This window comes from Pteropus medius, unplaced genomic scaffold (assembly GCF_902729225.1).
Source record: "Pteropus medius unplaced genomic scaffold, Ma_sr-lr_union100, whole genome shotgun sequence".
NCBI classification, from domain to species: domain Eukaryota; kingdom Metazoa; phylum Chordata; class Mammalia; order Chiroptera; family Pteropodidae; genus Pteropus; species Pteropus medius.
Window position 1 is genome coordinate 6643552 of NW_024354502.1, and position 22219 is coordinate 6665770.

The window sequence follows — 22219 nt, forward strand, 5'->3', positions numbered from 1 at the left end:
ATGATATTCCCCCACATTTTTCTCTAGTGATAGGGAAGATACCTTGTCACCTTTAGTGTTATAAAGAAAACGAAGTCACAAAGGAGAGTCTTTTCAAGAGTTAGGTTAAGATACTGGGAAAATAGAATATACTTAAAATTTTCTTTTTGGCTAGAACCAGAGCTCTGTTAGCCACGGTCGCTTAGTAAGTACTTGCTAACTACCCTTGCCTTTCTGCTAGCTCCAGAATCTTGATTACTTTTAAGAGAGATGACATTAGTTATTTTTGGTGTTGTTTATTCTCTTGTTCAAAAGAGGATTTCAGATTGGTTTTAGATATTTATTAGCAGTTTTAAAAAGTAGCTAATGAAATTTGTATGGAGGATAAAAAGTGAACAGGATGGTGGGTACACATGCTATTAAGTTATTGCACAATTAATAGAGGAAAAACTAGATTTGATTTTGATTGCCATACCAAGAGGGAAACCCTATCACTTAGACACACTATCACTTACTGCTTCTATGATCCATTCATCAGACGCAAGACAGACACATACCAATTATTCAGAAGATATAATACTTTTCTTAGCAGGCAGGTGTGAAAAATATCTCCTGTGGATGATATTTTTAAAGGGAACTTTTTAAAGGGAACTTTGGGAAAGGCAGTTAAGGTCTTTAGCATGTCCATTGATACTTGTTACCTTTCTTCTAAAGTAACTTACTTTCTTTAATGAACCAATACAATTTCTACTAAAGCTGAAATGAAGTATAGCAGTTTTGAAATTGAAAATAAATCAAACTTAAAAATCAGTGGTAAAATTTGATCTTTAATACATACATGAATGTCCTAACATTCAAAGAAGTAATATACTACTTTACCACATTTTCTTCTTATTTGTTTTAAAGTTAAGGTGCCAGGCCCTCCTATTTTTAATGGAAAGAGTGTGCTTTCTTACCTTGGTTGAGAGTCAGCATCTTTGACATATAGGGGGATTGTAAGGAAGGGAAACAGATAAGAGACTAAGACATTTTTATGTATTTAATCCAAATGCATCTTAACTGAGTTGTTAAATTACCTGTACTAGCGATTAAAAACTCTATTGGTTATGTAACATCCATAAGGCTTCTTACTCTCTGTCTCTCTATGTTTTGGCTTATTGTCTGCCAGTAAAGTAATTGAAGCACTTGAAGCTTCTCCAAATACATTTCGTGTTTGGATCTCATGAATTATAGTTTATAGTTCGCCTTCGTAGAAGCTAGGGCTCTTCGGTGTTTTCTTTTCTTTTTTTTTTTTCTACATTTCTTTCTTCTTAGAATAAAATAAGTATAGACTTTGTCAGAGAAACTGCTTCTGTGGATGGGTAGCCTACAGTGGCTGATATCTCTCTTCCCTCATTGTTTTATTTCCTTCCCTAGATAGGCTTTGCCACATTGAGAAGACATTTTATTCTGTTTGAAAAGTCTCAACTTTCCAAAGTTCCTAGAATCAATTTAATTCCTGTCTCCTGCCTTCATTTCCACTAAGGAGTGGCAGTAGAAGTGAAGCTATCTTAAGATATAAATGAAGTAGCTATTGAGTGATTACAGTGATTAATAATATTGCTTAGAATTAAGTTGTCATAACTGAAGCATTAGTCAAAAACTTCAACAGGAATTTTTCCTGCACTATTCTACCTTCTGTTTTAGGGCTTCCAGCTTTGGAGAGCTTGCTATATTTTAGAGGACCCTCTAAATGCTCAAAAGTTCTTTATTACATCAAGCTATGCTCTATTTTGTTATATATTCACGAATTTATACTAATTAAATATTGTTTTTCCCTAAGTTTTTTCTTTTTCTGTCTATAGAATATCAATACTCTCAACCAGAATTTCTCATCTAAAATTCTTCCCAAATCTGTTACCATTCTTTTTGCCTTTCTCTGAATGCTCTCCGGTTTGGTATTGTGTTTTCTTAAATGTGGTAATTCTGGAACTAGATAGAGTTCTTCCTACTTGAACTAATCAGCACATGCATAGCAATAGAGCCATTGTGTCCTTATTTATATTTCATGTTTCTAGTAGCTTGAAATTCGTTAGCTGTTCACAGATTTTAAGTAGTTGGCTCAAGTTTGAGCTTATAGTTAGTGAAATCCCCTAGGCTTTTTCATTGAAAACCTATTAAGGTAGAGTTTTCTCTAATGAACCTTATTTCACAGTCTTATATTACATGTTGTTTTGATTACTATTAAAAAGCCATCTTTATTAATTTTGGTATTGGTTCCATTTTTGGAAAATGGATTTTCTGTTGGCTGGCTTTTTTTGTTTGTTTCTGTATGTAAACTATCAAAATTGAAGACAGAAAAAAAAACGTTGACAATGATGTAGAGTAACTGGAATTCTCAAACACTGCTAATAGTAATGTAAATTGATTATGAATATATGCATACTCTATGATTGGCAATTTTACTCTTAGGTATACACCCAATAGAAACATGTTCATGTGTTCAAACAGATAGGTATGAAAATGTTTATAGTAGCATTTGTAATAGTTAAAACTGGAAGTTACCTGAAGATCCATCAATGGTAAAATGGTAAATTGTAGTGTATTCTCACACTGTTGAAATTCTTAACAGTAATGAGAATGAATGACTAACAACGACATGCAATAATATGGATGGATCTCACAAACTTAATGTTGAATAAAAAATCACACACAAAAGAATATATATTAAGTTATTAATCTTTCACATTAGATGTCGGAATAACGGGTTATCCTTGGTGGTGGGAAGCGAGGTTTGGTTAAAGATTACAAGAGGCTTCCGGAAGCTGATAAAGTTCTGTTCTCGCTCCATGTGCTGGCTACTTTGGTTTCGTGAAAATTCATTGAGCTCTGTACTTAAGAGTATATATACTTTTCCGATGTATATTGTGCTTCCATGATTTTTTTTTAAATAGAGAAAAAGTTTACAAGTAATAAATCTTAAGTTATGCAAAATCTTCACCTATAGTTTTAAGAAGCACATCTTTATTTGACAAGAAATTAACATCATTTTAATTTAATGTGGATGATTATAATAGGTTCTTAGAGAAAATTCTTTTGATCACCTTAATTTACTTTTTTTATTTTTTCAATATCCCCTACAGCATTACTCGTCTTTCAGCTTTGTTTCCTTGAGAAGAACTGGGGGTTGGAGATGGTAATGGTTATAGAGCCAAGGGCACATTAATATTTTGTATTCATTATTACTCTGAAAATTGAAAACACTGATTATGATCTTGCCTTGTAATTTTTGGCTTTTATGAGGTTATTATGAAAGGAAACATATTTGATTCATATTATGAAAACAAACACTGAAATCCAAACCATGAGAAGATTGTTCTCCTAACTGACTTTCCAATAGATTCCATTTATAATGACTCACCATTTTATTTGGACCATTTTACCTTTTCTTAGGAAATAAGGACGTTGAGAATAATTCCCATGAAGAAACTGAGCAGTCCAATAACTGAGGCATTTTTGAATTTCACTGCTAACTAGGGGAAAATTATAAGTTCTTCACCTGTCTTTCAAATGTCATGTTTTGGAAATTTTATTGAAAAGAAATTGCAATCTATAGATGTAGTCTTTAAAATTAGATATTATGTTTAAGTGCTGGCAAGGATGTGGAACAACTGGAACGGCCATATATTGCTTGTGGGAATGCAGAATGCTACAGCCATCTTGAAAAACAGTTTGGCAGATTCTTATAAAGCTAAACTTAATTTACCATATTGATTCAGGAGTCCCACTCTTGGATATTGGTACTAGTGAAAATTAAATTCACGTAAAAACCGATACACAGTTGTCCATAGCAGCTTTATTTGTAATGGTCACAAGATGGAGACAACCCAGATCTCCTACAGTGGGTGAATGACTAAACAATAAATAATCTGTAGTACATTCTGTACAATGGATTACTATTCACTGTAAAAAGTAACAAACTATTAATACCCGTAACACTTTTGATGAATTTCTAAGACATACTGAGTGAGACAAGCCAGCCTCAAAAGGTTGCATTCTGCGATTCTATTTATTTGACAAAGGCAGAGCACAAGAGACTTTTTGGGACGATGGAGAGTTGTCCTGTATCCTGATTGTGGTGGTGGTTACACATGTGTTAAAACTTTTTCCTTATACACCAAAGGAAAAAAGTTATTTTTACTTTTTTGTGTGATAATTTTTTTAAAAATAGGTGGTATGTGTAAACAAGAGTTTGTTTTTACTGTGGTCCTGGAGTTTTTACTCCTTTTACCTGTTTACCTAACAGAAAGAAATTGTTAAAATTACTGAGCAGTCTGTTTAACTACTTCCAGAGCCTTTTGTTGTGTAGTTGTTAAAATCCATAGTTAATATTACATCCTTTCTAGTTAGTGGAGAGAGATTGATGGAGGAAGAATGGCTTCTGTCAAATTAAGAATGTATAATTTGAATGTTTTATTTAATGGTTTTTCCCTATGATCACTCAGTAGAGTATATAAAACTTGTCTTTTAACTAGGCTAAAACTTAGTAAGCTAGTGAAATGTCACTAACTTTGTGGATTCATCTAATGGCAAGATAGACATAAAGGTACACAACAAGAATATGGCTCATGGTGTGTCTTTTTTTCTTGCTCTTACCATTCCCTGTGATTTTTTTTCCCCCTTACGTTTCTTCTGTATCCCTTTAACTGATTTCAGTGAGGAAATGTAGAGTGAGTGAATGTGTGTGTGTGTGTGTGTGTGTGTACACATACATACATGTAAGTTTTTATGGAATAAAACGATGTTTTCATATTTTCATAAGACTTCTGTGTATTGTTTTCATCCAGTGGGAAATAAAGCCAAGTAACTATTGAACAAATATTTATTGATTACTTTGGCATATAGGGGATATAACAGTAAACTAGCTGAAAGTTGTCCCCTCATTCAGCTTACATTGTCATTTCATGCACTTGGGGAGTGAAGAAGAGCAGTATGACATTCTGAGAATTGATTTTCATCCTGACATATTTTAGACATCCTAATTTCTGTCAAATTATAAAGATTGTTGAATGCATTAAAATTTTTGCCAGGTCAATAAAGAATAATTATTTCTTCAGATTCAGCCTATATTCTCTATATTTGTATTAGGAGAGTATAGAGGCTTTCACATTCCAAAATTAATGAGGAATGTGATAATAATAATCACAGCATTGGTGAATGGGCCGATTATATGTCATTGTATTTGTAGTTTAATAGTTTTTGTCACGGTGAGTAGAGCAGCAGTTAACTTGGCTAAAAAGCATGCTTATGAATTATGTAAGGTGATGTAATGCTTACAAATAAGTGGTGTCACATATTTAAGAAAATGCTTGATGTAATATATGGCTTATTGTTAAAGTGTTTATTTCCTCCTCCTAGGAGAAATCTCAATTATTTTTCCAACGCCTATGCAGCTGCAGTTAGTGCTGTGGATCCTGATGCAGGAAATGGAGAACTTTGTATTAAGGTTCCGTCGGAGTTATGGAAACATGTTGATGGTAAAATACTAAAAATATACTGATTGTGCAATAAAATCATGTTCGGTTCAGTGGCTAGAACTTTTATATGAAAATTAATAATGTCAAAATTATAAATTAATCAGCTGAAATACACACAAGTTTTCTCCCCCCTTATTGAGCATAAGGAAACATGAAAATAGCAATTAAGGGCTATGATAACAATGTTTGTTTTGTTTATTTTTTAGAATTTTTATAAGGCTTTATTTGAGTCAAACATAAGGAGAAAGGAGCGTGATCTCAAATGCTTCTCACTGTTTTTTTTCCTCATTTGTTTTTAAAGTGAAACTTAGAGAAAAAATTTAGATGGGTGGAACAATTTGTAAAGATTTAAGAACCCACACAATATCAAATCAGTTTAGAATTATAGCATTTTATAGCAGGAAGAATCCTAAAAAATCTTCTGGTTTAATTATTTCCCTTTACATAAGAGTCACCTGAAGTCCAGAGTAAGTGACCTGCTAAAGGTCATTAATTAGTACTAGAGTCAAGGCTAGAACATAGATTTTCTAACACTTACTCTGCATACTTTCGAGTATCCAGTCTTATTTCTAAATTTTTATTTTCTTTTGTATAAAGTTACAGTCATTATAATTATTATATATAACCTTCTGCCTGCCTTTATTTAGCCTTATAAAAATTAACCAAGACAAGGAAGTAAAAGACTTTTTGTTTTGTTCATACTTATTTTTGGTAGTTTTTGTGTGTGCATGGGGGGATTTTTTTGCGGGGAGGGGTTTGCCCAGCTTAGGCCCAAAAGGTTCATAGATTAGAGATAGTCCATATGGTTATAATGTTTTAGAGGAAATTAAAAGAAGCATCTTTTAATCTTATTATGAAAGCAGCACATTATGTAGAAGTCAAAACATAATAAATAATGCTTAATGTAAATTCTTGAGTAGTCTTTCCTATCTGCCCCAGACTTCACTCCTTCACCTTCTCTCCAAAGTCACCAACTCCTTAGCATCTGTGGGGAATGTGATAAGAGAACAAACTTTAATAGTAAGTTTTGAATTGGATCGAGTTTTGAATTTTTTCTTTAGGCGGTGTAGTGTGTCAGTAATGTCGACAGGAGGATATGGCATAACCAGAGCTATATTTGGGGGAACACAGGTAGCAGTACTAGAGTTAAGTGGAGGTGTAAGGACATGAGTGAGGGTAGGCTATTGAGTAATGTAAGTGGAGAAACGGTGGAAGTCTGAACTAGGTTAAGTAATGTGTTTTTTTCATGTAAAACTGAGCCTTTGATTCCCATTTTATGTTCAGTGTAAGTCTGCCACTATTATATAGACCACTATTACTTAATTATATATTTATATAGCAATATGTCTATTTATTTGTTGCAGAATTAAAGGTCTTGAAGATACACATCAATTTTTCTTTGGATCAGCCAAAAGGAGGTCTTCATTTTGTGGTGCCCAGTGTAGAGGGAAGTATGGCAGAGAGAGGTGCTCATGTTTTCTCTTGTGGGTATCAAAATTCCACAAGGTAGATTATTAATTCTTATGTATTTCAGTTAATTTCATTTTTCAATTGCATTTTTTCTATGTATATATAGTACACATGTTTAATGGAAAAGTACCAGTTCAATCCCCTAAACTTCTGTGTCATCTGAATCCTGTTTCATTAGTCAGTCATTCCTTCTCAGTCTTGTCTTCCTCTCCTTTTCAAGTCTCTTGTTCTGAAATCATCTCCATTCTTTTTTTTAACTTTATATTGTAGTAAACATAGAAAAGTACAGAAGTTTTAAATAGTATACAAGCTCAATAAATTTGCACAAGTGAGCAAACCCATGTAATCCACACTCAAATCAAGAAAAAGAACATTACCAGCATCACAGAGTCCTCCCTCCCATCCACTTCCATTCACTCTCTCCACCTGTTATTCTGCCCAAGAGCAACCACTATCCTGATTTCTAAAATACCATAGATGCACTACTCCAGTTTTTGAACTTTATATAAATGGAAACATATACATTATGCTTTTTACATCTGGCTTTTTTGTTGGACACTATGGTAGTGACATTTACCTTCATTGTTGCGTATAATTGTAGTTCTTATAGCTCTGTGGTTCACTACACTGATAGTGAACTATAATATTAATGATATTATTGAAATATTATTTTATAATATTTTCTCCTCAAATTATTAACTGCTCCAATCCAAGGATGATGTCTTATACTTCTTTTGTTTCAATACCAAGTACAGATCCTGGCACTAATAAAACTTGATCTTAATTGGTAGAAAGTTGTATACAAATTTTATGTCTGGCTTTACCAGCACTGTTTGAATTTATACAATGCATCATATACTTTAAAAAAGCAGTTTCCGAACTTATGGAATAGATTCTGAATATTAGTTGTGTTTTTTAAAACTGTATTATAAGCTTTTTTAGTTTCTGGAAATGAATGCTACGTAAAAACTGACTAATGTGAATAAAGAAGTGAAAATTATTTTTAATTAAAAAATTGGAAACTAAAAATTGCTTACCTCTTTTTTAGAGTTTAAACTGAAGGTACCATATGATATATTTTCTTAATATTGCCAAATATTTGCAGTCAGATTTCTATAATCAAATTCTTTCAAGTTGCACAGTAAAAAACTTTAGTAGGCAAATAGCTAAAATTCCTTTTTGTATATAATTTATAAATGTTAAAATGACTTCTACAAGGGCAAAACAGCATAGGTTATACTTTCAACATATTTTCTGTCCTGTTCTTTTTTCTAGATTTTGGTTCCCATGTGTTGATTCATACTCTGAACTATGTACATGGAAACTAGAATTTACAGTGGATGCTGCAATGGTGGCTGTTTCCAATGGAGATTTGGTGGAGACAGTGTATACCCATGATATGAGGAAGAAGACCTTCCATTACATGCTTACTATTCCAACAGCTGCATCAAATATCTCCTTGGCCATTGGACCTTTTGAAATACTTGTAGATCCATATATGCATGAGGTATGGCTTCTTGCTCCTTTCTCTGCTTTCACCTTTTTATTCTTGATAGAAAGAAGGATATTAAAGAAATATTGTTTTTCTGAACTCTTTTAACTATCAAGAATATCACAAGAGCAAAAAGGTTTCCCTGTCTGATACGTTTAATGACATTAATTCCCGAATGAAGTCCTTTCAAAATGTTGTCATATTAAACTTTCAGATTTTTTTCAAGAGAGGGCTTAGCATTCCAAAAGAGCTTCAGGTATGCGTTCATTAGAGTATAGGTTGGTTTCTGTAATTCTTTTAATTATTATTGTCAGCTTTTTGTTTGGCATATGTACAATTGTTTTAGTTCCATCCCTGGAATCTGAAAAATTGCAATTTCAAAGTTAAAGAGCAGGATTTGTTCTCATTTCAGTATAAATCAAGGAAAAGAGAAAAACCTGAGGCAGTGTTAGAATTCTGGTCAACAAACTCATGAAAGCTTCTTCTAGTTTCTTCGCATTCCATATCTTGCGACAAATCATATATCAGTCGGTAGGCTAAATAGTGCTTTTAGGCTGCCCCGAGCATGCCACTTCTAGTGGTTAGAAAGTAATTCATTGGTTATTGACCCTCTGGGCTACTGCACACGATTAAAGCAACATTTGTTTACTATTAGTCCTTTATGCTTTTTGTTTACTATTAGTCCTTTATGCTTTCAATTTTAGTTATTTTTTTGATATGAGGCTTATACTGTGACCATATATTATCTCAACAGCATTTCTTTGAGTAATGTGAGCAGAAATTGAGGGCAGCCAGGTTTAGACTGTTGGTGAGCTCCTCTGTCTGCTCTTATATTTGCTTTCCTGAAATTCACAAGATTTTAAAAATCACTCATGGAAAATATTCAAGATATTTGCTTTTACTGTCTTGACAATGTCTCTTAAAAGTGTATTCACTGATAAGATTGGCAGTATTTTTCTTGTCTTTGGTAAATGATCAACTTTAAAATCATTTGATTAGTACCTACTTTGTGTTTTGGAAGAAATTTTTGTTCCCCACTCTGTCATTGGATGAGGGGAAAGGTAAATGAAAGTTAAGAAGTATTTTTCTTAAATACTTAGAGCACATTACTTAGTCTTTCTGGGTCTCAAATAGTTTTAATTTTTGCTATGTTATCTTCAGATTTGCTGTCGTGTAGGTTTGTCTGAAAGTGAATCTTTTTTGATGAATAATATTTTATTTTTTGTTTGTGTACCAAGAGTACACAAACAAAATACTAATACTAATCATGATGCATTTTGGTCCCTGCCCATTAATAATACATAGATGTCCATCCCTCACTATTATGGTAGTCTCTAGTTTGCTCTTTTATTATGCTTTTAAAATGATAGTTTTTATCATACGTTTAAACTTTCCTTGCCTCCACAGTCTTGCAGTAATCAGAGCTCTTTAGCATAGCTTTCAGGGTCTTCTAGAATTTGACCCTAATATTCCGTTCTAGCTTTTTTCTAATTACTTTCCTATTTATATTTGTATTATTCAATATAGTTTACTTAGGTTTTCCTGATTATACCTTGCTTCTTCCTTTCTCTGACATTATTTGAGATGTCTTCTTTTCCTCTCCTTACCTGTCAGACTTCTGTTCAATTCAAAAAGATTAGCTCTAATTCAGTCTCCTGCATGAAACCTTGCTGGATCATTCTAGTAAGAGTCATCTGTCATTGTCAATGCTGTTCATTTGACACAGAATCATGAGATGGTATATGTGTTGTGTCCAGGGTGTGAGATGTAGCCTAGTAAGGAAATCAGAATTACTATTTCTGTTGTAGGAATTTCTTCTCTCTTAAATAGCAGGAAGCTTCCCTGCAGCTTTCAACATGTAGTCAAGATAGTGGAGGAGGACTACAGTAATTTTTCTTTATGTGTAGAAAAGATAGTATGATAACAATTAAGATAGTACTGTGATGTGTCATATTCACTAGGTTAGATATTTATGAATCAAAGGTAGATCTACAATAAGTCTTGGAAATGTAAATCTTTCTTTTGTATGCATATATAAAAGAAATTTTAACTTAATTTGGAACCAAAGTTTTATTTTCATTAGTTGTAAGCATTTCACAGACTTATAATCCATCATGAATTTAATTTTTAAGTACAGTAAATGTTTCGTAAATACAGTCAGTAAGTAATCACTGATTTCAAACCAGCATTTTCTTTCATTACCATGAATTTGTAAAAAAAAAAAAAAAAGAATTTACATGAACATTTATTTATAATTGAGATATTTAGCAAATTTAAAAAATTAAAGTTAACTTATTTAATTGTCTTTTTCCTTGCTTTTTATTTTCAGGTTACTCATTTTTGTTTACCTCAACTTCTTCCATTACTTAAACATACTACATCATATCTTCATGAAGTTTTTGAATTTTATGAAGAAATCCTTACATGTCGATATCCATACTCCTGTTTCAAGACTGTATTCATTGATGAGGCTTATGTTGAAGTGGCTGCTTATGCTTCCATGAGCATTTTTAGGTTGGTATTTATTCAAATTTGAAATGCTTAAATTAGGGTAATGATGTGAAGACAGGTTATTTTATGATCAATTTTAAGATCTATTTTGAACTTTTTTTGTTTAATTTAAATATGGTTGGCTTTGTAGAAAATCTAGTGTTTTTAAAATTAAGAAATGTATGCAAGGAAAAAGAAGAAAATTTCAGAATAACCCAAAAGACTCATACTGTCTTTATCCAGAATTGACTGATAATAATATTTAACATATTTTAGTCTCTTTTCTGCTTATGCAATTTAAAAAAGCATACAAGTAATTCTGTGGAAAACTAATGAAGGTTTTTTCTTATCACTATTTAAAAATTTAATATTGTCAACTTTTTTGTAAGAAAAAAGAAAAAGAGAACTTTATTTTCTTTCTTTTTCTACTTTCTTTACCTTCCTTCTTTCATTCCTTGAAAAGTTCTAAATTAAAAAATTTTATGTCTCAGGGTCATTTTACCCTTTCTGGACCTAAATTTTCTCCTCTTTGAAAAGAGGATAATAATACTGCCTCTGCATTCTCCAGCGTTGTTAGAAATATCTGATGAATCAGTGTATATTACAGTAAATAATAGAGCATAAAAAGTTAATAGCCATTCAGAAAAGATGTTTGAAATTAGAAGAGCCTTTCACAGGAATATCAGTTCCCGATTAGTGATGTTTCCTCCTCCCCGCAAAAAAGGTTTTTATATTTTTTATGGAAATCGGTGGGAAACATCGCAGTCTCTGCTTTAAGCAAAAGTTTTCAAGATTATGGATTTCAGCTAAATTGTGAAAAGATGCAAGAGCTCTTTGGGAGAATATTCTATTTTTTCTCTTTTATGCTAACTTAAATTTTATTATTTTAAATGTGTGATTATTTTATTTTGACTCAATAATTGTTTGTTTCTTGGTTATAATTAGCTGAATCTTCTTTTAATTTCCAGCACAAATCTGTTACACAGTGCCATGATTATAGATGAGACACCTTTGACTAGAAGGTGTTTAGCTCAGTCCTTGGCTCAGCAGTTTTTCGGATGTTTCATATCCAGAATGTCTTGGTGAGTAATTTCAAAGTTTATAACCAATAAATAAAAGGAATTGAGAAATTTTGTTTTTATTTTCTTTTCCTGCAGTATAAGCTGACCTTTGTCCTAATGGCAGGTAGTTAATATAAAAGACCCTACTCTATATATATTTAAAGAAAAATCATGAGTATAAATTTCATCTTAAATTTTTGGCCATGAATTCAATATAGTTAGTTCTGTAATTTGCATTAAGGATAAGGTAAGAATTTTGATAGCAAGTTTCCTAAAAACTGAGTGAATACTATAGATAAAAGGACTTCAATGTTAGAAAATTATGGTCAAAATTCTAATGTCAATGTTTAGTGCAGTTGGTAATCTTCAAGATAATGTTTAAGGTAAAATAGTGGTCTTCTATAATAGTGATAATGAATAGTGAAGTTCCTGCTGGTGCCTAGCTTTGTATTATTTTACTTGAAAGATGTGGGAGACAACAATTTTTATTTTTATTTTTTTATTAACTTGAGGTGAATTTGAAGAAATATACAAGACTTTTATGATTATATTTTATAATTGTGATCATTCTGTGCTATAAATAGTATGTGAATATTGTTTTTTTTTTCGTTTCTTGTTGGAGGGGAGAGGGCAGAGTGTAAGCCTTTTGATTTGTACTTTCCCTAAAATTACATAGTTTCATTAAAAAAAAGGTGCCTGGAACATGATAAGCAAAATGTTTGAATGAACAAATGAATGAATGGATAAGGAAACAAATAAATAAATGAATGGTGTCATTTGTCTTTCCTCTTTAGAAACTAAAAGATAAATTAGGTAATTAAACTTTAGGTCTTGGACTCCCACTGATAACTATGCATGGGATTAACAATAATAGAATGTGGACTTTAAGAATTCAACAGTATAGTCCTGGCTATGAACAAGTATTTTTTTTTTTTTTTTAGATGCAGGCAGTATCGATAGAGTTGGGCAAGAGGGAAGCAGCACTGCCAGAGTAGAGCATAAACATAGGTACATTATACTTCAATAAGACTGTGAATCAGTCTTATCATTAAAGCTAGATATGAAGAAAGTATAAGGAATGGACAAGTAGAACTCAGCTGGAGGAAATGAGAAAACCAAATAATTTATTAATAACTGATTTTCTTTAAGAAGGCAGAGAAGTACATATTACACTTGTTCTGTTATCCTCTTATCTGAAGAATTTTTATGATTAAAAGTTTTATTTTTACTTTTTGCTTAGGTCTGATGAATGGGTGCTAAAGGGAATTTCAGGCTATATTTATGGACTTTGGATGAAAAAAACTTTTGGCGTTAATGAATACCGCCATTGGATTAAAGAGGTAAAAATAGCTCCATCCGTTATCCTCTTAGCAGTCAGTAAGACATGTTAGTGTTCACTTGATTTCCAAGTTGTGTGTCCTTTATTTTTAATAATTGTTAAATATTTACTGTCATTTAAAAGTCTTAAATTTTTTTCCAGTAAACTGAGAATCACTTTACTGAGTTTTATCTAGTTTCCATTGTCAGTGTTGGCCTCCAAAGACTTTTTGCTAAGGAAGAGAATATTTAAGGCCCTTAAACTTCAAGTTAGTCGTTAAATATATCCCAGCTCCTCATAGTAGTCAATTTTAATGTATCTCTGTGCTTCCTGAATTTGTTAAGACTTAGAGCTCAAGTGCTGGAGTCAGATTGCTTTTCAGTTTGCCTCATACATTTACAAGCTTTGTGACTTTGGTTAATCTTCTAAGCCTCATCTGTATAAAGAGAGTAGTAGTATCTACCACATGGACGGGGATCATGAAACATCTTACATGTGATATGTGTGGTGCTTTGTACGTAGTAAGTGCTTATTGTGTGCTGACTAGCCCTTCGGTGCATTAATGCTCTGTCATCGTCACATCTTTTTCTTATTATTTTAAGATTTGGCCCACAAGAAAAAATCAATTGTATTTTGCCTAGGCTATTCTGTTTATGTACATACACATTTTAATCACATCATGCTGAGCATCTTCCTTCTCAGGTGGGAAAATTTCAGCCTTTAATTTCCTTATTAAATAGACCCCTCCATCTTTTCCCTTTTCTCATTTTATATGTCTTCATCATTCAGACCTGAACTTAAATAAGCCAAAAGTAATTCTAAAGATTTCAAACATTTAGAACTATAAAAGAATTCCCACATCTAGAATTGGAAGAGTCTGTTCATTTAAAAAACTATTAATGAAGGGGAAAAAAAATAACATAGCACTTACCATGTTTTGAGCACTGTTATAAACATTTTATAAATATTAATTATCTTAATCCTTCTAACTACTCTCTTATTATCCCCATTTTACAGATGAGGAAACTGAGAAACAGAGAGGTTAAGTTATTTGGCCAAAGTTACACAGCTAGTAAGTAGTAGAGCCAGGATTTAGACTTGGCTTTTAACCACTTCACTATGATTTTTTTTTACCACTTCTCTATTCTGCTCATATATATTATTTAATCTAATCATGAATTTCAGCACAGTGGTGTTGTCTTTTTTTCACTTAAGTTTTTTTTTTATTTTGATGTATGTCATATTAGAGAAGACTGGAGAGTTTTCAAATGATAGATTCCTGACATAATTTTATTCCCATTTCTTTTTATTTGCCCAAATCCTCCATCAGAAAGAAGGAAGAAATAAACTTGGAAAACTGGTCAGAGAGGTTGGGAAGGGCCGTTAGGAACTTTTGCTAGGCTGCTGGCCAGCCCTGAAGTCACAAAGTAGAGAAGGTCTTAGGTTCTATCCTTCAGCCAGCTGTGTAGTCCACTTTGTTTATAAGAACATAAACTACTCTCCAAATACATTTAATTTCTTTTAGGAAATTTACATTCTAATTCCAATAAAAGAGAAATTACAGTTCAGTTTTAAATTTGACATGTAAAAAAATTTTCACTGACCTCTGTTTTTATCTGTTTTTAGGAGCTGGACAAAATAGTGGCATATGAGCTGAAAACTGGTGGAGTTTTACTACATCCCATATTTGGTGGAGGAAAAGAGAAGGATAAGTATGTTATTGTTCAGAGATGATATTATAAACCTTGTTATATGGGATCAGTCTTTTAGGATCATTTGTATGTGCGTTGAGGCCCACGCAGACCAGAGAGGCAGTAGTGATAATGGTAGGTAATAATACTGAGGCCACAAACACTGGTCATCTTCTCACTATCCCTTTCATTACTGTTTTTGTTGCATGTGATAGCTGTAAATGGATATAAACATTAAAAAAAGACTCTTAAAAATATAATACTTCTGTTTTTTCCATGTTAATTTCCTAATGCTATTCTATCATACTATACTCTTAAGTTTTAAAATAATGAAAACAAATGTTTTGTTTACATACCACTGATTATTTTAAGTCTAAGTAGATAATTTCAACATTAAGATATCCTGCTTATACCTGTTTATTTGAGTCTTCACCTATCTAGATGCATATTTACTCTTTCCTTTTTCCTTTTTATTTCCCTCCCTCACCTTCCTTCCTTTATTTCTCACTCTTTTTTAGCAAGTCACTTAACCATTAACTGAAACTTACCTTTTCTTTACTTATGAATGTAGGCAAAAGATGGGGCTTTGATGTTGTCAGCAACAGAAATCATGAATATTTTCTTGTCACATTGTAATTGTTAACAGATATCTTGACATATTCTCTGCACTACCCCCAAACTACTGCAGTAGACCACTGCAAGATCTTGTTATATAATGCATTAATAAACTAGCATATATATTGTTATATCCTAATTTTTTTTAATAAGTGCATTTCGTTATAATTGGGTTTTTTTGGTAATTATATAAATTTTATTTTGTTCATTTTAAACCAGTTTTTCAGATGGAGTCCATAGGATTAACCAGAGTGCCCAAGTGTTTAAAAGCACAACAAAGGTTCAGAAACTTGAAATTATATAACCAGTGACCTTTTCTTTGTTGTAGCATGGTCACTGAGACAAGATTAAGTCAGTGGAAAAGCGCAGGCATTTGGAATTAGACAGACAAGGATTTTTATCGTTATTAGTTTTTGTGATCTAAGAATTGTGTACCCTTTCAGAGTGTGTGTGTGAATGTGACAATGTGTAAGGTGACAGTGATGATTCATCTTAACCTTGTTGGTTGTGAGTATTATTTGAGATAAAACTTCATAATATATAGGATCAGCGAGTGTTAGTTCCTTCCACTTTTTTCTCCTGGCCGCCTGCAATGTGGCAGTTTCCTAATGTATAATTAGAGCATTGCCATTGTGTGTTAATATTTACACTGAATACTTTTACCTCGGTTCTCCCCATTTATTTAGTTCTTGTTTTATGTTTAATTTTTTGAATTGTGTATAAAAGCAGCACATGGGTACTTTGTTCTTTGAAGAAATTCAAAACAAGACAATTTAGAAGCATGCAGAGTAAAAAGTAAAAGATTATTTTTAGCCCTCTTTTGCCATCTCTCACTCCCATCAGTTCCTCTCCTTGGAGATAACCATGATTACAAATTTGGCATATTATCTTCTAATATGGACTTCTTTGGCCTTTCTTTATGTGTATATGGCATTTACAACATGTAATTCACTCATATGCATATTACTTTTTTGTTGTTAAATTAACCAGATCTATATATTCTAGCAGGCATTCCATGTCACTATACATAAATTTACTTTGTTCTACTTAAGAGCTATATAATATTCCATTATACCTTGGAAGTTATTTAGCGTTTTCCATATTGCTGTGCATTGCTAAAGTTCATAAGCTTATAAGGCTCATTAGCTTGGAAGTAATAGGTGAAATATAAAAGTAATTTTTCAAATATCAAATTGACAAATATTTTAAATTTCAATATGCCACATTTGTAAGGAAGTATAGTGACTGCTTTTATACATTGATTCTGAGTATAAATTGGTACAGTGATTTTGAAAGATAATTTTTTCATACCAATCAAAATTTAAAACTTTAAAAATTTTGATTGTTAATTTTTAGATTCAACAAATCTACTTCTAGGTATGTTATCATAGAAATTCTAATTCTAGATGTTTGTTATACAGAAATACTCGCTCATGTATAAAAAAATACTACAGCATTATTTGAAATAGTGGAAAATTGTTAACACCTTACATGTACATATAAGTCATTAATATTTTCTATTAGACCATACCTTTCTTTTAATTTATTGATGATCTCTTTTATCATGTCAGAATTTTTAATTTTTTAGCATAGTCTGGTGTTAACGTCATCCAGATTTTATAGTTTCCTTTGGAAGATTTTTCCCACTCCAGAATTATGGAGAGCATTTTTTTAATTTCATTTTCGTATAGTACTTTTATAATTGTTTTTGTTTTAGATATGTAATTCATCTTGAAATGATTGGTGTATATGCTTTAATCTTGGGCTATTGATTGGAATTGGCATTGATGTATTCATGAATTTGGAATACATTGAAATATTTATACTGTTGTGTCATTCTAGCTAGGAGCTTAGTGTGTGTTTCTATTCAAGTTTTTTTAATGTCCTTTCATAAAACTTAATAATTTTTCTTCCAATTAAGTTTATTTTTAGATATTTTCTAGTCTTTGTTATGGTCATACTAGGGAAATTACAAGGTATTCCCATGAAGATTTTAATTTATTGTCTTGATGTGGCCATAGCATATAGTATTTATTTAGTATTCAAATTATTATAATACATACACTGTTTATTTTTTAGTCCGGCTTCCCATCTACACTTTTCAATAAAGCATCCCCATACACTCTCCTGGGAATACTACACTATGTTTCAGTGTAAAGCTCACCTTGTGATGAGATTGATTGAAAATAGGATCAGTATGGAATTTATGCTACAAGTAAGTATTATAAGAACTTAACAATTATAAAGAAAGATCTGTTCTGTATTTATATAATCTGAAAACTATTCTGTGGGATAGGAATCAGGGCATCTGGGTTTACAGCTAGAGTTCTATTACTCATTAGCTGCTTGCTCACTAAGGAACCTGTGGTTTTTGTTTATATTTTTTCAGTGATAGAATGGATATCGATACTTGATCCACTTAGTACTGGATTATTATGAAGATAAAATTAGAATGTGTGATTGAAAGTAAAACCTCTTTATATGATTCTGTTTGGCATTATTTAGAATATTAAGAATTAAATGCCATTTAAAAATGTTTCAGTAGAAAAAAGCAGACTATGTAAAAGATGTTTGTTTTTGCTACTACTAAATGCTGCTATATATTTTAAGCACATTTTGGTGTAAGTAGTTGAGATATAATAGTTAAGGTAGTAGAAACCAGATACGTTATAAATGTTCAGCTATTTTTTTCCATTAATAACATTCTTAAAGGTGAGTGAAAAATAACTTTTTAGTAATCTTTTTAAAAAACATTTTACATTTACCCTAAAATTAAATTGCTTTAATCTTTCTGTCCTTCACCTTACTTTTAGAGTAAAGAAGAGAAGTATTAAATGAGAGATGGTCCATAAAGAGGCAGTCAGCTTTTTAGGGTGGTATAAATCCTAAACTATTCTCAACTTATTAAATAATGTTAGTTTCTATCTAAAGCTTATAGCACAGTAAATTATAGGTATTATATTATTATAATTATTCAAATACAATATTCATTGTCCATGAGATCAGTAAAATTCAATTATGTTTAGAGGAAGAATGGTTTTATAGTCTAGCTATGCTTCTGCTAGTAGTCTTTGACTAGAACGGTCTAGGTAGTAAGATGTGAAATTATTGTCTTTTATAATTGACTATAATATAATGTTATGCATTGTGGGTATAGTGCACAATTAAAAGCAATGTATGTATTATGTTAAACAGACTTACTAAATAACACTTATCCTTACAGGTTTTCAATAAACTGCTAAGTTTGGCTAGTACTGCTTCATCTCAGAAGTTCCAGTCACATATGTGGAGTCAGATGTTGGTTTCCACATCTGGGTTTTTGAAATCCATCTCGAATGTCTCTGGCAAAGACATTCAGCCTTTAATAAAGCAGTGGGTGTATCCTTTTAAGTAGCAGTTCAACAAAGTCGGGATGGGAATAAGGTTATGAGTGTAAGGAGAAGGAGGAAGAAAAAGAATTTGGGGTATAAAAGAAGGTAAGAACTATTTGAATTTCTAAATAATAGTAAATACACAGACACACACCCCTATATTTGTGAAATTTGGCATATTTTGAAGTACTTTTTAGCATGTGAATACAGCGATAGTCTTGATGGCAGGGGAGGTAAATAATCCACCAGACAGACCTGTAGGGCTACTTATGAGATGCAGTGGTCTGGTGACTGTTAAGATGTGGTTAGAGGTTGGCACAAGTTGAGTGGTATCTTAGAACTTTGCGGTTTTTACATTTTCTCATTTAACAGCACTGTTAATAACCCAGTAGAGTGATTTTGCTTCTTGCAAAACAAATTTCTTAATGTTTCAGAAATTTTGTTTAAATCTGGGAAAACATTTTTCATAAGAATTTTGAATACTTTGCCACCTGGTTTACAATGAAGTATGCACTCAAGCTTTGAACTGGTGGGAATGCATTTGAAAATTATTACTAATACAACATTTTTTAATATACGTATTTATTTTAGTATGCTAAAATTCCTTTACAATTCTTCAGAGACCAGAGTGGAGTGGTAAAATTTTATGGAAGTTTTGCATTTAATAGAAAACGAAATGTTTTGGAATTGGAAATAAAACAAGATTATACATCTCCTGGAACCCAGAAATATGTGGTAAGTTTTTTTCCGAAATGGCCTTTTGCATTGCTTTTTCCTCAATTTCAGTATAGGAAGGGCTTATGGGTAGGGAGCTGGTTAGAAGTTTCATAGTGAGATTTTGTTTGCAACAAATGAAACTGAGAAAACAAATATCAGTGATGGAAAGAGGGGTTACGGGTGGAGATGGAGAGTTCAGGGGACACAGATTTCCCCAGTTCTCCCCTCTTTTGGCACCAGCTGTCTTTCTGTGTCTCCAGATACATATCTCATATAGTGTTATTTTATATTTTGATGTATATACCTATACACTTAAGACTATCTGTTGGTATTTTTCTAGCACTATTTTTGAATGGTATATTTCTTTTTAAAGGGACCACTTAAAGTGACAGTGCAGGAGTTAGATGGATCCTTCAATCATACATTACAAATTGAAGAAAACAGCCTAAAACATGATATACCCTGCCATTCCAAAAGCAGAAGGTAAGCATTGAATCATAATTACAAATTGAAGTTTAAAGTTAAATTGTAAGTATCACAGATTACAATGCCAAAATAAAAATCCTAACGTACACCTAATTTTTGGTAGAGAACATGTTATATAACATTCTTTATTTGCTTTCTGTTCTTGACAACATTTTTATCTTTACAATTAAATAATTTTTACAATCTCGATTTAGAATCCTTATTTTGTAGGGGTAGAGGAGGTGGAATGGAGTTTGAGTTTTGGGAGCCAGGAAAAATTCAAGGCAAGTTGCTTAGGTTCATTTTCATTTGTCTCATTGGATTCATATCTACAAGAAATATTGAGGAAATGATCATTGGCTCTAAAGGAAAGAGTCATGAAAGTCCTTGCATCTACACTATGTGTCTTTTTCCTTTTTCTCTATATCACCTTGCCAGTTCAGAACATTCTTGATGTCTTTCAAAGGAACATTGCCAGTTTACTTAAAAGATTCTAACAGTTCATCTTTTATTTAATATATTTTTTTCTTTACCACTCTTTTTTTAACTTGACCATTAGCATATACTCTGAATAGTAAAGTAAAAGATGAGAACATTTTTGCACTTTGCTGGAGAATGGTATAGTTATATCAGAATTTCAGGACCAGAAGTCTTATACTCATGAGTACACTTAGGTCATCTCAGACAGATGAGAATGTCTCTTGATTTTGACGGCCTGCAGAGAACTTGATTCCGAAATCTCCCTGTAAACAGTCGTTCTTTCTCTGAAAATTCTTTCTTAGTTCACAATGAAATCCCCCTTTTCTTTTTATCCTGTCCACCTGTGAAATCGGGAACGTCGCTCGCTACCCTACCCTCTTCATAGCATTTCCTCAGATCTTTTTCTCTGTAGTAGCTTATGTCATTTAGATATTCTTTGTGTGAGGAACGCAGGAAGACTGTTCTCTGTTCCTATTTTTATTCATCCTCACCCAGGTTTTTAGTGTGTTATCCAGTAGATTCTATAATTCAAGAGTGATTTGCATTAAAGCAGTTACTTTTGTTTTGGCTTATCTTAGATCTTGTTCATATTAATTAACTGTACATATTAATTAGTATGTTAAGATTTTATCATTTCATATAGGACAGCACCTTGCACATATAACATATGTTCAGAATTATTCACGTCTTTTTTCAGGCCTTTTTATTTAAATTTTTTATAAAGGATTTTTTTATTGATAGATTTCTATATAAAACTGCAGCTACCGGTTCTTGAGGGAAACCATATGTATACATATGTAAAATATATATATGTTTTAAGTTGACATTTAATTACATATTTTTACTTTTTGTTAAAGTTTGATCAGAAAGATACTTCAGTGTCATTTACTCCATTCCGTTTAGCTTCAAAATAGATTGTGTTCTGTTTAAATTCCATTACATTTAATATTCCTTATTCTTTAGGATATCTTTCAATGTTGTGTGAAATCCTTAATTTGAACTTCAGCTGCTCTTAATCTTTCAGAACTGAAAATATTGTAATTTAAAATTACTTTTTCTTAAATGTAGGAATAAAAAGAAAAAAATTCCACTGATGAATGGGGAAGAAGTTGACATGGATCTTTCTGCAATGGAGTGAGTTAGTTATTTAAGTTTAAGAACATAACATTTTCTGCATTCTCACTTGTCTCATTATGTACATCTAAAAGTATGTAAATAATGTCCTGAAATTCGTGCTTTTAAAACTTTTGAAAGGCAGTGAAACCTTTATTAAAAACATATTAAAAACAAATCTTACATAAAATCATATACAATGGAATGCTATGCAACCATAAAAAAGATGAAACTTTACTATTTGCAACATCATGGGTGGATCTTGAGTATGTCATGCTAAGTGAAATAAGTCAGAAGGAAAAGGACCTGAATCATATAATTCACTCATATATGTGGGATATAAAACGAAAGGCAGCAAATGAACAAACAACAAACTCATAAATGCGAACAAGAGAATATTGGTTATCAGCGGGGTGGGGTTGGGGGAAGAAAAAAGGCGTA

At 31.9% G+C, this 22219-nt stretch overlaps 1 protein-coding gene across 3 annotated transcripts in view; it reads left to right on the top strand.

Moving 5' to 3' along the window:
• TAF2 (TATA-box binding protein associated factor 2) overlaps positions 1-22219 on the top strand; it is a 67679-nt gene that overhangs the window by 10832 nt on the left and 34628 nt on the right. For 2 of the 3 annotated variants that reach the window (XM_039853869.1, XM_039853870.1), the window contains exons 4-15: positions 5377-5495; positions 6860-7001; positions 8241-8472; positions 10787-10971; positions 11916-12029; positions 13249-13348; positions 14953-15038; positions 17712-17847; positions 18856-19010; positions 19624-19738; positions 20094-20203; positions 21734-21799. In XM_039853869.1, the coding sequence (XP_039709803.1) occupies positions 5377-5495; positions 6860-7001; positions 8241-8472; positions 10787-10971; positions 11916-12029; positions 13249-13348; positions 14953-15038; positions 17712-17847; positions 18856-19010; positions 19624-19738; positions 20094-20203; positions 21734-21799 (1560 nt within the window). Of the gene's footprint in view, positions 1-5376; positions 5496-6859; positions 7002-8240; positions 8473-10786; positions 10972-11915; positions 12030-13248; positions 13349-14952; positions 15039-17711; positions 17848-18855; positions 19011-19623; positions 19739-20093; positions 20204-21733; positions 21800-22219 lie in introns of those variants that run through there. The other variant, XM_039853871.1, reaches the window with a different exon arrangement.